General features: G+C 36.1%; 1 protein-coding gene and 2 pseudogenes across 1 annotated transcript; all 3 read right to left on the reverse strand.

The window, feature by feature from the left end:
- Positions 1–2,020: 2,020 nt before the first annotated feature.
- LOC122138868 lies at positions 2,021–3,486 on the reverse strand (annotated as a pseudogene).
- A 4,053-nt stretch (positions 3,487–7,539) lies between these two features.
- On the reverse strand, positions 7,540–8,371 carry LOC122138804 (annotated as a pseudogene).
- Positions 8,372–19,265: 10,894 nt separating this feature from the next.
- LOC122138869 (transcription factor HES-5-like) lies at positions 19,266–21,222 on the reverse strand. The gene is made up of 2 exons (XM_042733690.1): positions 20,976–21,222; positions 19,266–20,862 (listed from the first exon to the last, which is right to left on the reverse strand). The coding sequence occupies exons 1-2, from the start codon at positions 21,021–21,023 to the stop codon at positions 20,509–20,511; spliced, it is 402 nt and encodes a 133-aa protein (XP_042589624.1). The 5' UTR covers positions 21,024–21,222; the 3' UTR covers positions 19,266–20,508.
- Between the last annotated feature and the right edge of the window lie 1,221 nt (positions 21,223–22,443).

Raw genomic sequence — 22,443 nt, forward strand, 5'->3', positions numbered from 1 at the left:
TCTCTCTCTCTCTCTCTCTCTCTCACACACACACACACACACACACACACACACACACACACACACACACACACACACACACACACACACACACACACACGATGGAGTCGAGATGAAGCAGATGTGTGTGTGTTTGTGCTGGTCAGTGTGAGTAGATCTCGTGTGAGGTTCCCACACTGACTCTCTGGGTTAATATCAATGGAGCACAACAAGCTTCCAGAGTCCTGAATGGAGCATTAGTGACGCTGAAGACTTCAACCTGACGTCATCAACCATCTGGAGGGAAACGTCCTGATGCACAGAGACATGTCCTGACTTGATGCAGGAGTCAGTAAGTTATCACCTTCTGATCAGAATTATTATTATGCAATGACATGCAAAAATATGCATTTTAAATGTACTACTGAATATGTAAAACATCACTTTTTAATTGCTTTTCAGCAGCAAATAGATTTTAGTCACATTTTAGTTAAATTTGTGAGACGTGTTTGTTAGATTACAAAAATATCTTAAGCGCCTGATGCAAAAGCTTAGTCGTTTAGTTCATGATGCATTAAGGAACATACTGTAAACCGTGATAGTGCTGTAATTCTGTTCACGCTGCTGCTGATGACATCATCAGTGACATCATCAATCCAGCTCGTCAAGCTCATGCATGTAAATATCCATAAGTGTGTGTTTGTCAAATCTTGAGCTTGTGTTGGGGTTTAGGATGCTAATGACACTAGAACTGTGACTCTGTTCTCCAGAGTTTCCCACACACACAACAATAGAAGTGTGTCTATTCACGTGATAATGAGGACTTAATGCAGGACAGATTCCCTACAAGCTTTCTCACACCTCTGATGCTGAAGATTTGTTGATTTTGTACATGAAAATTAAGATTGTTTTTTAAATAAAACATTTAATTCTGTGCTTTTCATTTTGGAGTTAGAATATCAGTGTTTGAAATTAAAGGGATGGTAAACTTTTTTTTTTTTTTCCTAGGCTTGGTTGTGTTTATGGAGTGCAGTCTAACATGTTAATGCTTCATATAAAAAAATAAAAACATAATTTTTCACAGAATTTACCTTTATTCTTCACCACTCTGTCCCTTCTCTTATGAATGCTCTGATGGTTTCATAGTTCAGAAATAGCAATGGGCTCAGATTGGTTAGCTGGCCCCGTGTGTTGTGATTCTCTAAACCGTCCAGTGCAGTCCAGAAACATCACCCCCCTCACCTCAGTGCATGTGATCCGGTTGTATTGTAAACAATGGTGTCGTCAATATTGCTTATCAGTCTTTTTAAGAAACCTTATCTTTTATAAAAATTCTCACTAATGCCTTTAACTTTTTATATGTTTTGTAAATTGTATGTTTTTTGGATTTATCCTTCTTGCTCGAAATAATATTTTTATATTTTGGTTATCACAAATGCTCAGTTCTATGCATTATATGCATTATTATTTGCAGTTACACTGCAATATATTTTTTAATAATTGTGTTTGTAAGTGAATGAAACTTTATTCTTCTTTTTGGTAAAAATGGTTGAAGAATTTTAAACCAAAACTCCTTTAATGGGAGTAAATGTTGTTCAGTTGTGATTATTGTGGTTCAACAATAATCTAAAATCATTCAGACAATGGGTCCAAAAGATTAAAAACTAAAGAATTTTTATTTTTATTTTTTTTTACTGCAGTTTCCATCCCGTGTCTTATTTGTTGTGTATTATGAAGGTTTCCCGCACCATAACTGGTCAAATTTCTATATAAAATATGTACGCGTTTGTTCTGATTAGCATCTTTAAAGGAGGAGAAAGAATTCAGTAATAGAAATGTTCTCACAATAAAATATTTTTATAGAGTCTATGTGTATATTTTGTCTTTATGTTCTCAGAGAGAATAGAAATGTTTTTTGATCATTTTGCTGTTGCATTAACACTATCCTCAGTTTGATATTAGACAAAATATTGTAGGTCTAGTCACAACATACATTATCAGTCGTTTGTTTTCCCTTCGTTCTCTTTGTAGCTAATAATCAGATATCTTTGTAGCTACTGAATGAGTCTGTCCAGCATATTTCTGGATGGGCCTTTGTGGGAAAAACATGGGAAAACAAAGTACAGTAGGATGGAGATTTAACATAAGAAGATAATAATCACAGTCAGACGTTCAGTTGATTGTTTTATTTTGCAGCAGAAATACATTCACTGAACTGCTTTAGTCTTTTAAAACTTCAGTCACCTTCACAGAAGTACACAAATGATCACATGATCTATTAAAAATATAAATGACAAGATGGCAAAGTTTATCATGAGAATATAAACCTTCACAGAAGGAACAATGACAGCTGTATACAGTACAGGAAAAGATTCGGAGAACGTTGAGAACCAACAAATGTTTACAAACCCTAAAAACTGGGTAAATGTGAATATGATCTATTTTAGACCATAGAGAAAAACATGAAATATGAATAATACTGTATGAATGATTATCATCTCAGATGAAATCAAATATAAGCCCAGAACTAATAATGGAGCAAGATTCTTGCCATCATATTAAAATCAAGAATTTCACTTTTTTTCAGCTTTTACAATAAAGCATTAGTATCTGAGTAGTTATCAGATAATAAATGGCCTTTAAAATAATAAAGACAGTGTTTCTTTCACATCACATGCAGATGTATCTTGCAGTCAGTGTCTAATATAGACATCAGTAAATGTTCCAATCTGGAACTCTTGACATGAACTCTTCATATAAGATTAAATCATCAGAGCACTTAACAGTACAAATATCTTCCAAACTGGAACTCATGAAACACCTTTTCTCAAAAAGAGAAACTGAATGCATAATAGTCCACTGAGTCTAGTGCAAACATCCAGTCTGAGTCTTTAAGGCTCTACCAAGGTCTCCAGATGATGCTCTTGTTGATATTCATCTCTTTGTTGAAGGTGTTCTGGTCTGGCAGGACACTTTTCCTCCAGTTCTGCTCACATGAAGTCTGCAGCTTCTGGAAGTGCTTCATCAGTCTTCTCTAGCTCTCTGTCTTCATCTCATCTTTGGACACATCTGGAGAAGCCTTGACTGACAGCATGTGAACTGCAGGAAGTTGAGCGTCATCTCCAGGATATCTGCTTTCTCCAGCTTGGAATCAGGCTGCTGTTTGAGGAACTCTGGAGCCAGAAGACACTTGAGCTGCTCGATGCTGCTGTTGATATGATCTCTGTGCATCTTCTCCACCCTTGGCTTTCTCAGCTGCAAATGAAGACAGAAAAGCATTAGGAAAGTGTTCTTCTAATAAGCCAATGATTTAGAAGAGCAGTGAAAGCTGCTGCAGTAATGCTGCTGTAAGTAGGATGTGAATGTACCTTGTTGTTGAGAGGGAGCTGCTCCTTTGAGATGATTGTAGGTGTCATGTCTGGATCTCTGTGCTGTAGATCTCTCTGTTCAGAGTGAGTCTGATTTGCACTGGCTGCAGCTCCTCTATTTATACTCCCAAATCTCCATATGAATGTGTGTGAGCTTGAGCTTGTTGGAGTTTCTCACAGTTTGGAGCCAATAGAAGAGCTCAAACAGACAATGAGGAATGGATGTGGACCGCCACATGCTCAATGATCCTCCATCAGGGGCTCAAAGGAGCAGGTGGAGAGTGAATCTGGGAAAGTGCTGACCTGTAGAGAGCTCATGCTCACATCAGTGTCACTTTATCAATGTCATAACCAAACTACATTTCATCCCAATGGAAATAAACAACACATCAGTGATCTTTAAAAAATGTGCAAAGCAATGACATTTTGTAAAATTATTTAAATGCATATATGCTTTTTAGGTGTGTATTTTACATGATTCTTTTACAGTTTAACTGCTCATGAATAAAACCAGCACATGCAGCTGCAGATTAAAATCAGTTGAAATGCTGTAATGAAACAGTATTTTAGGTCAATGTAACATGATATTCTGAAGCAACTTATCTATGAGATCTGTGATTATACCTGTTCTCAGGCTTGTTACGGACACACACACACACAGACACACACACACACACACACACACACACACACAGCTGGTTCATGTCATAATTTGGACCCCGATCACACACCCCAGTGCTCCTGGAGCTGGTGGAGCCACAGAGACACACGGCTTCCCACACTTCTGTATTCATCACATTAAATCACTCACACAATAGAAGTGTGTCGGTTCTCACAGAATGAACATAGGTCTTAAACACTGACATCTTTGCTGTTTGTCAGAAAGAAGCTTTTCTGATGATAAGCTATAATAATTGGTTTTTCTTAAGTTAAAAATACACTTCTGTTTAAAAAAAATATCTATATTTAAAAAAAAATCATAACTGCACAGACATGTTTCACATGACTTCAATGAAATGCTTCAAGGAAAAGATTTGTAAAGCAACATTTTGATGTTTTAATAGTAGGCCTATTTGTCCATTTAATTATCATGTGAACTGTCTCATCTGAATCAGGAGGCGAATATGTACAGATCAAGCACCATTTACAAAACAAATCTAAATGAATTTGTTGGTGGAGTCTGCTGTGAGGGGACAACGGGATGGAATTTTTGTACTGGAGGAAGCGATATTATGGATTACAGACTCATATTTTGTCCACAAGTGACAGTTTATAGTTAAATGGATTTGTTTTAAACGCACAACTTTTGACTTCGCCAGACGTTAACTGATGGACTGGAGACGTGTGGATTATTGTGATGTTTTTGTCATTTGGACTTTCATTCTGTTGGCTCCCATTCACTTCAAAAGATCCACTGGTGAGCAAGTGATGTAATGCTACATTTCTCCAAATCTGATGAAGAAGCGAACTAATCTACATCTTGAATGGCTTGAGGGTGAATACATTGTCAGCAAATGTTCAGGTGAATTAGCTATAAACCTAAAAGTGATTTTTTCATTTTTACTTTGCAAATTATTTGTTTAAAACTCAGAATACAGACTATAAAGATAGAAATCGAACCTGTGCTGAAATGTATAATTCTTTACATTTCTCATTGCTCTAGGAAAGATTTTCAGAGCACATGTATTGTGTCCCGTGCATATATTTCCAATAGCTGTAATTGCAGAATTCTGGAGTTGAGCATCTTGTGGGAACTTGAAAATGTCTTGCATCCCCACATTCATAAAGATAAATATAAGTTTCCTTACTGGCAGATGGCAGTGACGAGGACATCCCACCAATACACTCATCAACACACTATTGTTCAAAATTCAGAGGCCTCTGATTGGCTGAGAGGAGAGAGACGTGAGTATAAATGGAAGCTGAAGATGAAAGATCCATGAGACACCAACTCCTGTGAGGAACATTTCACACTGAAAACCCTTCAGTCAAACTGAGCTTAAACTTCAACACTCTGACCAACAGGAATCAGTATCAGTCATGGCGACCTACATGGACGTGTCTATCCAGAGCAGCATCAAGACTCAACATGTGCAGCATGCAAGGTAAGAAGAACTTCAGAAACAGATAGATGCATAAAGAGCTTTAAACAAAAGCATCAGTATTTTATTCGGTTTTTAATATTTTAAATGCACATCAACTGACGTGACTGTGTTGTTGTTTTCAGATGTGTTCTTATGTGTTTGGAGAGAAAGTGTGGCAACAGTTTGGAGAAGCTCAAGTGTGCTCTTAGAGAGTATCTTCAGAACGGCATGCACACCTCAGATCTTCTGGAGAGGGTCATGTCTTTCATCACCCTCAAAAGAGTTTTACTTTCCTATGATGGCTACTCCAAATATTCCCGTGACATCCTGCGTATTTTTCCTGATCACACAGAGGATGTAGCAGCGTTATGCTCTGAAGATTGAACATCACATAAATGAATGTTCATGAGAAAGACTGAACATAAAGAAGAGTTGAAAATCTCTCACTATAATGTCTTTAACTTTGTATTTATAACTGTGTGCCTTAATGATTTTAACATATACATTTATTTCTTGCTCGAAAGAATGTTTTTATATTTGTGTTTTCACAAATGCTCTGTTTTATGCATTATATGCATTATTATTGGCAGTTACACTGCAATCTAATTTTTAATAATAGTGTTTGCAAGTGAGTGATACTTTATGCTGTTTTTTTGTTTTAAAAATGCATGAAGAGATTTCAACCAAAACTGCTTTAACTGGAGTAAATATTGTTCTATTGTGATGCAACAATGATCTTAAGCCGGATACTGGATAATGGCTTCAAAAGATAGAAAATAAATGTACTTTTTTACTGCAATTTCCATTCAGTGTCTTATTTGATGTGCATTATGAAGGTTTCCTACTCCATAACCGGTCAGATTACCACATTTAGCTTGAGTGTATTTGTGTGTATAAAAATATTACAATGCTTAACAACATCCAAAGGAAATCTTGCACCTTGCTAATGAGGTTGTGAGGATATTAGACATTTAGTTACAAAGTTACATTATTGGTCGTTTTATTTTTTTCTTTGTTTTCTCTGTAGCTATAATCAGATATTGACTGGCTTGACTAATAATAATAATAATAATGCACTGAGGACAAACTGTTTACCTGTCTCTGTCTCCCTCTTCTGGTGCTGTTTGCAATGTACATTCCACTAATGGACTAATTAATTAATCAAGATCTGTGATACAGGTTAACGCAGAGTCTTTAAAAACATTACCTTTTTCTCATGAATGACATATGGAGTCTGAAAGGGAAATGTTGTGTGGGAGTGTTGAAGACATTATTGTAACTACTGTGTGTCCAGTGTGTTTTTTGGGAAAAACACAGAAAAGCTAAGTCGGAAGGGGATTTAAGATAAAATGACAATAATGACAGAAGATGTCAGATGTCCATGTTTTATTTTACAGCATAAATACATTCACTGTTTTAGTGTTTTAAAATTTCATTCACCTTCACAGAAGGACACAATGATCACATGATCAATTAAAAAGACAAATCACAAGATGACGAAGTTTTTCATGAGAATATAAACCTTCACAGAAGGAACAATGGCAGCTGTATAAAGCACAGGAAAGATTTAAAACAAATGTTTACAAACCCTAAAAATAGGATAAATGTGAATATGATCTATTTTAGACCAAAGAGAAAACATCAAATATGAATAATAGAGTATGAATGATTATCATCTCAGATGAAATCAAATTTGAGCCCCATTTTGAGCCATTTTGTATAAAACAGTACAGAATTAATAATGGAGCAAGATTCTTGCCATTAAATTCAAGAAGCTCACTCTTTTTTCAGCTTTTAGAACAAAGCTTTAGTATCTGAGTATCTATCAGATAATAAATTGCCTTTAAAATAATAAAGACAATATAATAAGACAATAAAGTGTTTATTTCACATCACATGCAGATGTATCTTGCAGTAAGTGTCTAATATAGACATCAGTAAATGTTCCCATCTGGAACTTGACATGAAGTCTTCATAGAAGATTGAATCATCAGAGCACTTAACAGTACAAATATCTTCCAACTGGAACTCATGAAACACTTGTTCTCAAAAAGAGAAACTAAAAGCATAATAGTCCCATGAAGTCTAGTGTAGAGTCGTTTAAGGCTCTACCAAGGTCTCCAGATGACGCTCTTGTTGATATTCATCTCTTTGTTGAAGGTGTTCTGGTCTGGCAGGACACTTTCCCTCCAGTTCTGCTCACATGAAGTATGCAGCTTTCTGGAAGTGCTTCATCAGTCTTCTTCTCTGGCTCTCTGTCTTCACTCTCATCTTTGGACACACCTGGAGAAGCCTTGACTGACAGCATGTGAACTTCCAGGAAGTTGAGCGTCATCTCCAGGATATCTGCTTTCTCCAGCTGGGAATCAGGCTGCTGTTTGAGGAACTCTGGAAGCCAGAAGACACTTGAGCTGCTCGATGCTGCTGTTTGATACGATCTCTGTGCATCTTCTCCTCCCTTGGCCTTGCTTTCTCAGCTGCAAATGAAGACAGAAAAGCATTAGGAAAGTGTTTCTTCAAATAAGCCAATGATTTAGAAGAGCAGTGAAAGCTGCTGCAGTAATGCTGCTGTAAGTAGGATGTGAATGTACCTTGTTGTTGAGAGGGAGCTGCTCCTTTGAGATGATTGTAGGTGTCATGTCTGGATCTCTGTGCTGTAGATATCTCTGTTCAGAGTGAGTCTGATTTGCACTGGCTGCAGCTCCTCTATTTATACTCCCAAATCTCCATATGAATGTGTGAGGCTTGAGCTTGTTGGAGTTTCTCACAGTTTGGAGCCAATAGAAGAGCTCAAACAGACAATGAGAAGATGTGGACCACCACATCTCAATGATCCTCCATCAGGGGCTCAAAGGAGCAGGTGGAGGGTGAATCTGGGAAAGTGCTGACCTGTAGAGAGCTCATGCTCACATCAATGTCACTGAAGCAGCACGCGCTCATCATTACTAGAAAACACATGGAGTCAGTGAACACGTGTACATCATTATGAACTGAGCATCTCATGACATCAAAGTCATGGCATTCTTACACACTACCCTCTGAATCACTCTGTGCTTTAAACAAAGCAGTGTTTTAGTTTGCATTCCAAAGTTTAATATTAAACCAAAATATAAAAAACCAACAATATTTTATTTTATGTAAAAACTGTTTAAAATAACCATTTAGGTCACATCAAATCATACTTTATTCATTAGAGTGCATTTAAAAACAACAGAAGGTAAACCAAATTAGGGTACAATTTAAGAACAAAGTTTAAACTTAAAAACAGGAGGAAAAGGAATGGGTTTCACTTTATTCTGACGGTCCCTTTAACACATTTTTGTTGTCTATAAGTATTAGTAGAGCATTAGTAGACTGGTAGGATTAGGGTAAGAATAAGTTGACGTGTACTTGCAAAGTTACTTGTAGTCAGTAGTTTGTCTGTTTTTGGAGACTATAACAATAAAGGTTAGCAGATGTTAAACAGACAGTCTTCTAATATTCTAATGAGAGTTAGTTTAAATGTAGGTGCAACATTACATTATTGTCAACAGAATGTTCAGAAAGGGAACTATCAAAACAAAGTGTTACCAAAAGAATTATGGAACTCATAACTATAAATGTCTGAATAACAGAAGTCTTCTTATAGAAGTTTCAGATATTTTAGTGTTATAATTTCTGATAATAAGCCTTATAACTGCTGCTGTAAAAAATCTTCATCTCTCTCTCATCTCGTCTCTCTCTCTCTCTCTCTCTCTCACACCCACCACACACACAACCATACACACACACGATGGAGTCGAGATGAAGCAGATGTGTGTGTGTTTGGTGTGTTTGTGCTGTCAGTGGTGAGTAGATTCTCGTGTGATGTTCCCACACTGACTCTCTGGTGTTCATATCAATGGAGCCCACACTTGACTCTATTGTGTTTCACATCAGTGTCTCTGACTCTAGACTTCAACCTGATCGTCATCAACCATCTGGAGGGAAACGTTCTCCTGATGCACAGAGACATGTCCTGACTTGATGCAGGAGTCATAAGTTTTATCACCTTCTGATCAGAATTATTATTATGCAATGGACATAGGCAAAAATATGCATTTTAAATGTACTACTGAATATGTAAACATCACTTTTTAATTGCTCCATTTTCAGCAAAAGCAAATAGATTTTAGTTTACAATTTTCGTTACATTTATAATTTGTTGAGACGTGTTTGTTAGATGACAAAATATCTTAAGCGCCTGACAGGCAAAAGCTTAGTCGTTTAGTTCATGATGCCTTAAGGAACATAATGTAAACCATGATAGTGACTATAATTCTGTCACGATCAGTGCTGACCTGCTGATGACATGATATCATCAGTGACATCATCAAACCAGCTCGTCAGAAAAAAAGCTCAGTGCATGTAAATATCCTATAAGTGTGTGTTTGTCAAATCTTGAAGCTTGTGTTGGGGTTTAGGATGCTACATGACACTAGAACTGTGACTCTGCTTCTGCAGAGTTTCCCACACATCAGCAAACAACATAGAAGTGTGTCTATTCACGTGATAATGAGACTTAATGCAGGACAGATTCCCTACAAGCTTTCTCTCAACCACCTCTCCCATGCTGAAGATTTGGTTTTGACTTTGGTATCTGAAAATGAAGAGTTTTAAAATACTAATAAAACATTTAATTCTGTGCTTTTCATATTTGGAGTTAGAATATCAGTGTATATAAATCAAAGGGATGGTAAACTGTTTTTTTTTTTTCTGTTTTTTTGTTTTCCTAGGCACTTGGTTGTGGTTAGGGAAGTGCAGTCTAACCGTGATAATGAATGCTCATTTAAAAAAACCAAAAAAAAAAACATTATTTTTCACAGAACTCTGACCTTTATTAACTATCAACACCACTACTGGCTGTCCCGTCTCTCTTATGGAACGCATCTGAATGGTATTTCATAGTTTCAGAAATAAGGCACTGGCTCAGATTGGTTTAGCTGGCCACCGTGTGTTGTGAATTCTCTTAACCGTCCAGTGCAGTCCCCAGAAACATCACCCCCCTCACCTCAGTGCATGTGATCCCCGGTTGTATTGTAAACAATGGTGTCGTCAATATGCTCTATCAGATCTTTTAAGAAACCTTATCTTTTATAAAAATTCCTCCTATAATGCCTTTAACTTTTTATATGTTTTGTAAATTGTATGTTTTTTGGATTTATCCTTCTTGCTCGAAATAATATTTGTATATTTTGGTTATCACAAATGCTCAAGTTTCTATGCATTATATCATTATTCTTGGCAGTTACACTGCAATATATTTTTAATAAATGTGTTTGTAGTGTGAAACGTCCTTTATTTTCTTCTTTTTGTTACAAATGGTTGAAGAATTGTAAAACAAAACTCCTTTAATGGGAGTAAATGGTAGGTCAGTTGTGATTATTTGTGGTTCAACACCATAATCTAAAATCATTCAGACCAATGGGTCCAAAAGAAAACAAAGTACAGTAGGATGGAGATTTAAAATAAGAAGACAATAAATCACAGTCAGACGTTCAGTTGATTGTTTTATTTTGCAGCAGAAATACATTCACTGAACTGCTTTAGTCTTTTAAAACTTCAGTCACCTTCACAGAAGGACACAAATGATCACATGATCTATTAAAAAGACAAATGTAAGATGACAAAGTTTATCATGAGAATATAAACCTTCACAGAAGGAACAATGACAGCTGTATACAGTACAGGAAAAGATTCGGAGAACGTTGAGAACCAACAAATGTTTACAAACCCTAAAAACTGGGTAAATGTGAATATGATCTATTTTAGACCATAGAGAAAAACATGAAATATGAATAATACTTTATGAATGATTATCATCTCAGATGAAATCAAATATAAGCCCAGAACTAATAATGGAGCAAGATTCTTGCCATCATATTAGTATCAAGAATTTCACTCTTTTTCAGCTTTTACAATAAAGCATTAGTATCTGAGTAGTTATCAGATAATAAATGGCCTTTAAAATAATAAAGACAGTCTTTCTTTCACATCACATGCAGATGTATCTTGCACTCAGTGTCTAATATAGACATAAGTAAATGTTCCAATCTGGAACTCTTGACATGAACTCTTCATATAAGATTAAATCATCAGAGCACTTAACAGTACAAATATCTTCCAAACTGGAACTCATGAAACACTTTTCCTCAAAAAGAGAAACTAAAAGCATAAAAGTCCACTGAGTCTAGTGCAAACGTCCAGTCTGATTCTTTAAGGCTCTACCAAGGTCTCCAGATGATGCTCTTGTTGATATTCATCTCTTTGCTGAAGGAGTTCTGGTCTGGCAGGACACTTTCCCTCCAGTTCTGCTCACATGAAGTCTGCAGCTTCTGGAAGTGCTTCATCAGTCTTCTCTGGCTCTCTGTCTTCATCTCATCTTTGGACAGCATGTGCTGCAGGAAGTTGAGCATCATCTCCAGGATATCTTCTTTCTCCAGCTTGGAATCAGGCTGCTGTTTGAGGAACTCTGGAGCCAGAAGACACTTGAGCTGCTCGATGCTGCTGTTGATACGATCTCTGTGCATCTTCTCCACCCTTGGCCTTGCTTTCTCAGCTGCAAATGAAGACAGAAAAGCATTAGGAAAGTGTTCTTCTAATAAGCCAATGATTTAGAAGAGCAGTGAAAGCTGCTGCAGTAATGCTGCTGTAAGTAGGATGTGAATGTACCTTGTTGTTGAGAGGGAGCTGCTCCTTTGAGATGATTGTAGGTGTCATATCTGGATCTCTGTGCTGTAGATCTCTCTGTTCAGAGTGAGTCTGATTTGCACTGGCTGCAGCTCCTCTATTTATACTCCCAAATCTCCATATGAATGTGTGAGGCTTGAGCTTGTTGGAGTTTCTCACAGTTTGGAGCCAATAGAAGAGCTCAAACAGACAATGAGGAATGTGGGCCGCCACATGCTCAATGATCCTCCATCAGGGGCTCAAAGGAGCAGGTGGAGGGTGAATCTGGGAAAGTGCTGACCTGTAGAGAGCTCATGTTCTCATCAATGTCACTGAAGCAGCACACGCTCATCATTACTAGAAACACATGGAGTCAGTGAACACGTGTACATCATTATGAACTGAAGCATCTCATGACATCAAAGTCATGGCATTCTTACACACTACCCTCTGAATCACTCTGTGCTTTAAACAAAGCAGTGTTTTAGTTTGCATTCCATTGTTTAATATCAAACTAAAATATTTATGTAAAACTGTATACAATATCCATTTAGGTCATGTCAAATCATAACAAAATTAATAATAAAAATTAAGGTTAATCAATAATTGTTGTGTTGTTATATTTTTTTGGGAACAAGTTCTTTTTTATTAAAACAAGTGTTATTTGAATACACATGCATTTATTTATGTGGATTTGCATGAAGATTAACATTTCAAGTCTTTTCACACAAGTGCAAATATTAAGTGTCATATTCAGCATCTTTGCTGCCATGACATCTCTCTCTCTCTCTCTCTCTCTCTCTCACACACACACACACACACACACACACGATGGAGTCCAGATGAAGCAGATGTGTGTGTGTTTGTGCTGGTCAGTGTGAGTAGATCTCGTGTGAGGTTCCCACACTGACTCTCTGTGTTCATATCAATGGAGCACAAAAGCTTCCAGAGTCCTGAATGGAGCATTAGTGACACTGAAGACTTCAACCTGACGTCATCAACCATCTGGAGGGAAATGTCCTGATGCACAGAGACATGTCCTGACTTGATGCAGGAGTCAGTAAGTTATCACCTTCTGATCAGAATTATGATTATGCAATGACATGCAAATACAGTATATGCATATTAAATGTATTATTGAAAATGTGAAATGTGTATTTGCTTTTTTAGCATCAAATAAATTTTAGTTAAATTTGTGAGACATGTTTGTTTAGATGACAAAAATATCTTAAGCACCTGTTGCAAAAGCTTAGTCATTTTAGAATTTCACGATGCATTGAGGAAAATTAACCATGATAGTGCTGTAAGTCTGTTCACGCTGCTGATGACATCATCAGTGACATCATCAAACCAGCTTGTCAAGGTCGTGCATGTAAATATCCATAAGTGTGTGTTTGTCAAATCTTGAGCTTGTGTTGGGGTTTAGGATGCTAATGACACTAGAACTGTGACTCTGTTCTCCAGAGTTTCCCACACACACAACAATAGAAGTGTGTCTATTCACGTGATAATTAGATGGACAAAAGAAAACCTCAGGGATTTAAAGTAGTTTTTTTAATGTACATGTGTTTCCCATGGCATGCTTCTGTGCAAAATAAAAATAAATATATAAATAAACTTTACCAGTGTTTGTAATCCTTGTCAATAATCAATAATACATAAACACTTATCTAATAGCTGAACGTTTTATGTTGCAAGTTTTTTATTCTGGATCTTAATACAATAACTTTGTATTTCTTTCTTTAATGTATTCCTAAATACTAATTTTCATCTTTGGTATAGACTTTCTTTGAATGAACCTGTGATTTATAATCTTATTAATTTATTAATCTTGATTTGTTTTAACATTTTTATTCTGAATTTGCTTCTATAAAAGAAATTGTTACTATTTTTATTTTGCCTCAGAAATATTTTTCATTCTTTAAAAAAATCTGTGATTGTTAAATTCTGTTATGTTTGATATTGTACTTGGATATATCTTAAATCTTGGACTTATATTTTGAACTCTCTTCATTTATTATTATTATGTTTTTAATTTCATTTTTGTTTTTTTGTTTTTTTTTGACAGTCCATCTAAACGTGTATCATTTGCAAAATACAGCACAAAAGTTTCAATCTTTGGGAACTATTAATCCTGTGAGAACAGACACACGTCTATTGTGTGAATGATTTAATGTGATGTATACAGAAGTGTGGGAAGCCGCGTGTCTCCGTGACTCCAGCAGCTCCAGGAGTGTGTGACTGCAGTTTAAAGATCTCTTAGAAAGCAGCTGTGTGTTTCATTGAGCATGTGGCGGTCCACATCCCTCATTGTCTGTTTGAGCTCTTCTATTGGCTCCAAACTGTGAGAAACTCCAACAAGCTCAAGCCTCACACATTCATATGGAGATTTGGGAGAATAAATAGAGGAGCTGCAGCCAGTGCAAATCAGACTCACTCTGAACAGAGAGATCTACAGCACAGAGATCCAGACATGACACCTACAATCATCTCAAAGGAGCAGCTCCCTCTCAACAACAAGGTACATTCACATCCTACTTACAGCAGCATTACTGCAGCAGCTTTCACTGCTCTTCTACATCATTGGCTTATTTGAAGGACATTTTCCTAATGCTTTTCTGTCTTCATTTGCAGCTGAGAAAGCAAGGCCAAGGGAGGAGAAGATGCACAGAGATCGTGTCTCAAGTGTCTTCTGGCTCCAGAGTTCCTCAAACAGCAGCCTGATTCCAAGCTGGAGAAAGCAGATATCCTGGAGATGATGCTCAACTTCCTGCAGTTCACATACTGTCAGTCAAGGCTTCTCCAGATGTGTCCAAAGATGAGATGAAGACAGAGAGCCAGAGAAGACTGATGAAGTACTTCCAGAAGCTACAGACTTCATATAACAGAAGGAAAAGGGTCCTGCCAGACCAGAACACCTTCAACAAAGAGATGAATATCAACAAGAGCATCATCAAGGCCTTGGTGGAGCCTTACAGCAACCAGCAGCACATGTTGAATGTCTACATTAGACTATAACGCTTTGAGTTTCTCTTTTTGAGATTTTTTTTTTTTTTTTTTTACGTGTTTCATGAGTTCCAGTGCGGAAGAGATATTTGTACTGCTAAGTGCTTTGATGATTTAATCTTCTATGGAGAGCTCCAGATGAGAACATTTACTGATGTCTATATTAGACAACATTGACTTTAAGATACACCTGCATGGGCTGTACAGGAAATACTCTGATTCAGTCTTCTATGAAGACTTATCTTTTCTAATTTTTGTGAAAACGTCTTTTAACTATATTTAGTTTGAAATATAACTTGCATTGCAAATGCCATGGTGGCATTTTTTCTGCAGGTCCTTAGACTTATTAGTCTAAAAGTGCATTAAAATGCATTTTTCATATCTTTTGGGTATAATTTTCACCTTTGAGGTGATGCATTATGTGACTGTAAAGTCAATGCAGCTCTATTGTTTGTTTCATGTTGAAACACTTTTCTTTGTTTTCCAAATGACAAAAATAATTTATTGATCACATTTGTTGTTTTGAGAATTTTTTTTTACAATTGAAATAGTATTTTTCTAATGATGAAAAGAATGTGAAATCCCTCTGTGGAGGTTAATGTAAAACTCTCTAAAGCATTGTTTCATTATAGAGGTCTTAATCTATATATGCACACTCTATATACTGCTGTATATGTTAACTGTATTTACATTATTGTAAATCTTCTGAAATAATGTCTTATGCACATTTATTGACATTTGTGAAGTGATCAGTCAGTGTCCTCTAGAGGGCGTTTCTCTCTCTGCTCAGAGCTTCAGTTTAATGAAGCAGCTTGTATTAAAAACAAATGCTTTCAACAGTGAAAGTAATGTGTATGAGAAATATTTTCTATACAGAATGAAAAATAAATCGAGCTCAACTCAAATATGTGGTTTCTTTTATTTTCTATGATGCCTCAATGTGTTTAATCACTGAAGTCACACTTAATGTCTGAATGACATTACATTAGACAGCAAAATATTCCAGGAAGTGTTAGTATCTGATATTTAATTCAATTCAAAAACTGTTAGTAGCTACTGAATGCTTGACATATAGGCAAGGCAAGGCAAGTTTATTTATATAGCACATTTCATACACAATGGTTATTCAAAGTGCTTTATATAAAAGAAAGTAAAATAATCATAAAATAATAAAATAATCACAAAAATAAAACAAGGAATTTAAAAACTTAGAAAATGATTTAAAAATTAATTCAAAATGAATTTAAGACTGCAATCATTTCGGGTTGCATAAAATACAGTGCAAGACATAAAATACTGTGCAATCAGTTCGGACATTGACAGTGCTCATTCAATAAATGCACAGCTAAACAGATGAGTTTTGAGTCTAGATTTAAAAGTGTTTTTAATGTTTTAGCACATCTGATCTCTTCTGGAAGCTGGTTCCAACTGCGGGTGGCATAATAATTAAAAGCAGACTCCCCTTGTTTTGTGTGAAGCCTTGGTATTTCTAACTGATTCGATCCTAATGATCTGAGTGGTCTGTTAGGTTTATATTCAGTGAGCATATCTGCTATGTATTTGGGTCCTAGGTCATCGATTTATAAACGAGTAAAAGTACTTTAAAATCAATCCTAAATGTAACTGGAAGCCAGTGTAAGGACCTGAGGGCTGGTGTGATATGCTCAGATTTTCTGGTTCTAGTCATTCTGGAGGGGCTGCAGCTGTCCAATGGTCTTCTTGAGAAGGCCAGAGAGGAGACCATTACAATAGTCCACCCTGCTGGTGATAAAGACATGAACAAGTTTCTACAAGTCTTGACTGGAAACAAAACATCTAATTCTTACAATGTTTTTGAGATGATAGTATTCTGATTTAGGTACTACTGAATGTCTACTGAAACTAAGGTCTGTCTCCAGAATCACACCAAGATTCCTGACTTGATTTTTAGTTGTTTGTCCCCTTGAGTCAATGTATGCGTTCACCTTGAGAACTTCAACTTTGTTTCCAAATGCAATGACTTCGGTTTTTTCCTTGTTTAACTGAAGAAAGTTCTTGCACGTCCAACTGTTAATTTCATCGATGCATTGGCAGAGGAAGTCAATGGGGCTGTAGATATTTGGCGATAAGGCTAGGTAAATCTGGGTAGCTGTGATAGGTAATTTGGTTCTTTCTCATTACTTGACTTAGAGGGTGCATATACAGGCTAAACAAGAGTGGTGCAAGAATTGAGCCTTGTGGGACTCCGCATGTCATAGACGTCCACTTAGACTTATGCTCTCCTATACTCACATAGTAACCTCTCCCTTCTAAGTATGACCTGAACCATTTGAGTACCATTCCAGAAATCCCGACCCAGTTTTCCAGTCTCTCTAGAAGTATGTTATGATTGACAGTGTCAAATGCAGCACTGAGATCTAGTAATATTTTGCCAGAATCAGAATTTAAGCGAATATCATTTATTATCTTAATGAGCACTGTCTCTGTGCTGTGATGCTGTCGGAAACCAGACTAAAAATTGTCCAGGTATCCATTTGAGTTTAAGTATTTGTTCAGCTGATTAAAAACTACCTTCTCTATAATTTTTCCTATAAAAGGAAGATTTGACATTGGTCTATAATTGCTCAAAAAGGTTATTAAAAGTTATTTAGCATCACACATTAGACAGTGTTGAACTGTTCACAAAATGTGACAAAGCTCAGTATTTTGTTAATTACAGCGGGTAAAATAAGTATACTTTTTCCCTGGGTCATTCCAGTTTATTACACAGAACTTAATTTCTGAATTTATTTGTATGTATGGATTACTTGGATTGTTACTGACATCTGGTGAAAATTTAATGTCAACAGCACCTTTAGAAATATTTTTATTTAGTGAGATGGTTGGTTGTTTGTTAATTATTTTTTTTGATTTATGTATGTGTGTGTAAATCATGCAAACACAAATTTAAAAAGAGCTTTTAACTTCAGTTCCAATAATGTCACCTGGAGATCAACAACAGTGTTTAAATGTCTAAAATGTAAAAATGTTGAATGTTTATAAACTGATATTTCTAATGAAGAGTTAATTTATATTTGTACAAGTTATTTAGCATTACACACTAAACAGAGTTAAATTGGTCACAGAATGTGACAAAGCACAGTATTTTTAAATTATATCAGTGTAAAATCATGCAAACACAACAACTTTTAACTTCAGTTCCATTAGTGTCACATCAAGTTTAAATGTCTCTGTATATGCACATACATACACATCACATACATCAACCTGTGGTCAATGGGGGTTTATCTGGTATTAGATGACAAGCATTCAACAGCCTCCCGAGGGAATTTGTATTATAGGATCAAGCAGTCATTAGCATCTGAATAGGCACATGTCTATTGTTCAGTGTGGGAAAGCTCTGGAACCTAGAATCACAGCTCAGTGTCATTAGCATCCCAAAACCCTCAATAAAACTCAATAATTTTGAGACTCTGAAACAAGAGGAAACAGACTTGTTCTCATCCATATCAAAGGTTTTAAAACTCAATCCATTTTTAAAAAATTCTAAACTGACCAGTCAGTCAAGTGTTCAGATGTTACCCAAAGTCCCAAAAGAAAAATCCCTCAGAAGTGTATTTAAATTTCAAAGATCAGTTTTGGTGGGAAAATACCACAAATTCCACATTCAAATCACTCCATTTATGCCAGATGGACTTTTAAACCTTAGTTCACCCAAAAATGAAAATTTGTTGAAAATGTGCATCACAAGTAATTCACATGGCTCCAGTCTATCAATTAAAATCTTGTGAAGTGAAAAGTTGCATGTTTGTAAGAAAAAAGATAAATAATAAAAATCAGCGTGTTTTAATTGCAAACTGTCATTTCTGGTCAAAATACAAGTCCATAATGCTACAGTCAAAAAGTCCATCCTCTGTTGTCGTCTCACATCAAAATCCACCAACATATTTGTTGGAATTGTTTTAGTCTGTTTTTACTTGTCAGTAGTGCTATCTGAGCATATTTCTCTCCTGATTCAGACAAGATGACTTTTACTGAAGATAGCAATATTATGGATAGATGCTCATATTTAAGTTGGAAGCAACAGTTTAAAGTGAAAGATTTCCTAATGATGCATTTGTTTGTATGCATTTGCAAACACACAGCTTTTCTCTTCACAAGTTGTTAATTAATGGACTGGAGTGGTGTGGATTACTTGTGGATTATTATGATGTTTTTATTAGCTGTTTGGACTCTCATTCTGATGGCACCCATTCACTGCAGAGCATCCACTGGTGAACTAGTAATGTCATGCTGTTTCCACGAAGAAACAAACTCATCTACATCTTGGATAACCTGAGGTGCTGTACATTTTCAGCAAAAACAATTATCTTTTTAGAAATATTACAAAGGGGGATATTTGAACTCTTTACTCATTAAAAACAACTCAGGAATGCTGTCATGAGCAGCCTGATAAACAAACCCCAGGAACAATTAAAGCTTGTGATAACCAAATCATGAATGCATAATGAAAACAGACAAAAGCACTTTTTTTGATTGTTTTATTTCGCCTCAGATTAATTGAAATACATTCAATGGCCTTTTTGTTTCATTTTTTTTTTAAATAATTCCTTCACATAAGGAAACAACATTTCACTTACACAGTGAAAAACTGTTCACAATTGTTTAAGAAATAAATACCCTTACAAAAGGCAGTTCAAAATCACAGTACATGGTACTGACAGAAAGATGAGATATAACCTCTTAAAAAATAAATCCATGATCTTTTCAGATCTTTTCAGAAACTGCATATTATTTCCTCAGAAACACAAATACAAGCCCAGCTGTGTTTCATATAAATCTCAATACGATTGAAAACAATCATCAATATTAATTACAAATACTGACCAAGTCTTGGCCACACTTACAAAACATGATTAACATGTTGTTCATAATTCTGATAATCTTTCAAATTTGAAAGAAATTTTAAGACTTATTATAAAGCCAAATTAAGACATGCATCATTTTTCAAAACAACAAATATGATAAAAAAAGATCAATAAATGCTTTTTGCCAGTTGCAAAAATAATTAAATATGTTTCAACATGAAACAAAAAAAAAGGCAGATTTGACTTTACGGTCACATAATGAATCACCTCAAAGGTGAAAAATTAAACCCAAAAGGATATGAAAAATGCAATTTAATGCACTTTTAGACTAATACACATTGCTAAAACACAGTGTGCCATCATGGTAATTTAACTAAAAATCTTCATAGAAGATTGAATCATCAAAGCACTTAACAGTACAAATATCTCTTCCGAACTGGAACTCGTTAAACACTTTCTTTTCAAAATTGAAAAAAAAATGAAAGTGTAATAGTGCACTAAATCTAGTGCAGATGTTCATTCTGAGTCTTTAAGGCTCTACCAAGGTCTCCAGATGACGCTCTTGTTGATATTCATCTCTTTGCTGAAGGTGTTCTGGTCTGGAAGGACACTTTTCCTCCAGTTCTGCTCACATGAAGTCTGCAGCTTCTGGAAGTGCTTCAGCAGTCTTCTCTGGCTCTCTGTCTTCATCTCATCTTTACACATCTGGAGAAGCCTTGACTGACAGCATGTGAACTGCAGGAAGTTGAGCGTCATCTCCAGGATATCTGCTTTCTCCAGCTTGGAATCAGGCTGCTGTTTGAGGAACTCTGGAGCCAGAAGACACTTGAGCTGCTCGATGCTGCTGTTGATACGATCTCTGTGCATCTTCTCCACCATTGGCTTTCTCAGCTGCAAATGAAGACAGAAAAGCATTAGGAAAGTGTTCTTCAAATAAGCCAATGATTTAGAAGAGCAGTGAAAGCTGCTGCAGTAATGCTGCTGTAAGTAGGATGTGAATGTACCTTGTTGTTGAGAGGGAGCTGCTCCTTTGAGATGATTGTAGGTGTCATGTCTGGATCTCTGTGCTGTAGGCTGTGCTGTAGATCTCTCTGTTCAGAGTGAGTCTGATTTGCACTGGCTGCAGCTCCTCTATTTATACTCCCAAATCTCCATATGAATGTGTGAGGCTTGAGCTTGTTGGAGTTTCTCACAGTTTGGAGCCAATAGAAGAGCTCAAACAGACAATGAGGGATGTGGACCGCCACATGCTCAATGATCCTCCATCAGGGGCTCAAAGGAGCAGGTGGAGGCTGAATCTGGGAAAGTGCTGACCTGTAGAGAGCTCATGCTCACATCAATGTCACTGAAGCAGCACACGCTCATCAACATTATACACACGTGTGAAAGACAGCATCAAATAGCTATTTTTATCCATCTTATTAAAAAAAGAAAAATATATACAAATATTTTATTTTTTTTAAATCTTTTATATTATTTTTTTATTTTTTTTTTTTTTTTTTTTTTTATAGTGTTGTGAAGGAGGAATATTGTTTTTGTGTTGTGAAAAAGATTTTGAAATTCTGCTGTAGCGCTAAAAAAAGAGGACAGTAGCAAACACAACATTTTTCAGTGAAAGTTGGTTCATTGTTGACTGATTTCAGTTTAATAAATGTGTGAAGTCATTATAAGTTATAGTTATCTATAGAACAGCTCTGCAAAACACTGATGTTCGGCTCAGCTCAGTTTAGTTCTCATCCAATAGTGTCAGTACATTCAAGTCAATAATGTTGCATGATATTAAGTGCCAACTATAAGCAAGCCAAAAGGGGAATTATTTATTTGTTTGTGAATGACTGAATGAATGAATATGGTCACCTGCTTTTAGTTGGCCATATATGTGTTGCACTTACACTGAAAATAAACAGTGCTCTAAATATTTCAATACACAGTGCATTGCCATACAATTTATTTTTCAGCATGAATATATATGAATGCATTTGCATCTAAAGGTTTAGAGTTGTGCACTGGAATTCAGATGTCATTGTCTCCATTGTCTGAAAGCCCAGGACTCCAGATGTGTTTGTGTGTGTTTGTGCTGGTCAGTGTGAGTAGATCTCGTGTGAGGTTCCCACACTGACTCTCTGTGTTCATATCAATGGAGCACAAAAGCTTCCAGAGTCCTGAATGGAGCATTAGTGACGCTGAAGACTTCAACCTGACGTCACCAACCATCTGGAGGGAAACGTCCTGATGCACAGAGACATGTCCTGACTTGATGCAGGAGTCAGTAAGTTATCACCTTCTGATCAGAATTATTATTATGCAATGAGAATATTCCACAAAAATAAATAAATAAATTCCATATTACATTTGTTATTGATTATATGCAAAACATAACTTTTGTTTGCTGTTTTAGCAGCAAATACGATTTTAGTCACATTTTAGTTAAATTTGTGAGACGTGTTTGTTTAGATTACAAAAATATCTTAA

Source organism: Cyprinus carpio, chromosome B11 (genome assembly GCF_018340385.1).
Source record: "Cyprinus carpio isolate SPL01 chromosome B11, ASM1834038v1, whole genome shotgun sequence".
NCBI lineage: Eukaryota > Metazoa > Chordata > Actinopteri > Cypriniformes > Cyprinidae > Cyprinus > Cyprinus carpio.

Excerpts from the sequence above, each read along its gene's own strand:
- LOC122138869 (XM_042733690.1), bottom strand. The coding sequence starts at position 21,023 with ATGACACCTACAATCATCTCAAAGGAGCAGCTCCCTCTCAACAACAAG. Across the intron at positions 20,863-20,975 it reads AGCTCCCTCTCAACAACAAG|CTGAGAAAGCCAATGGTGGA; the intron begins GTACATTCACAT and ends CTTCATTTGCAG.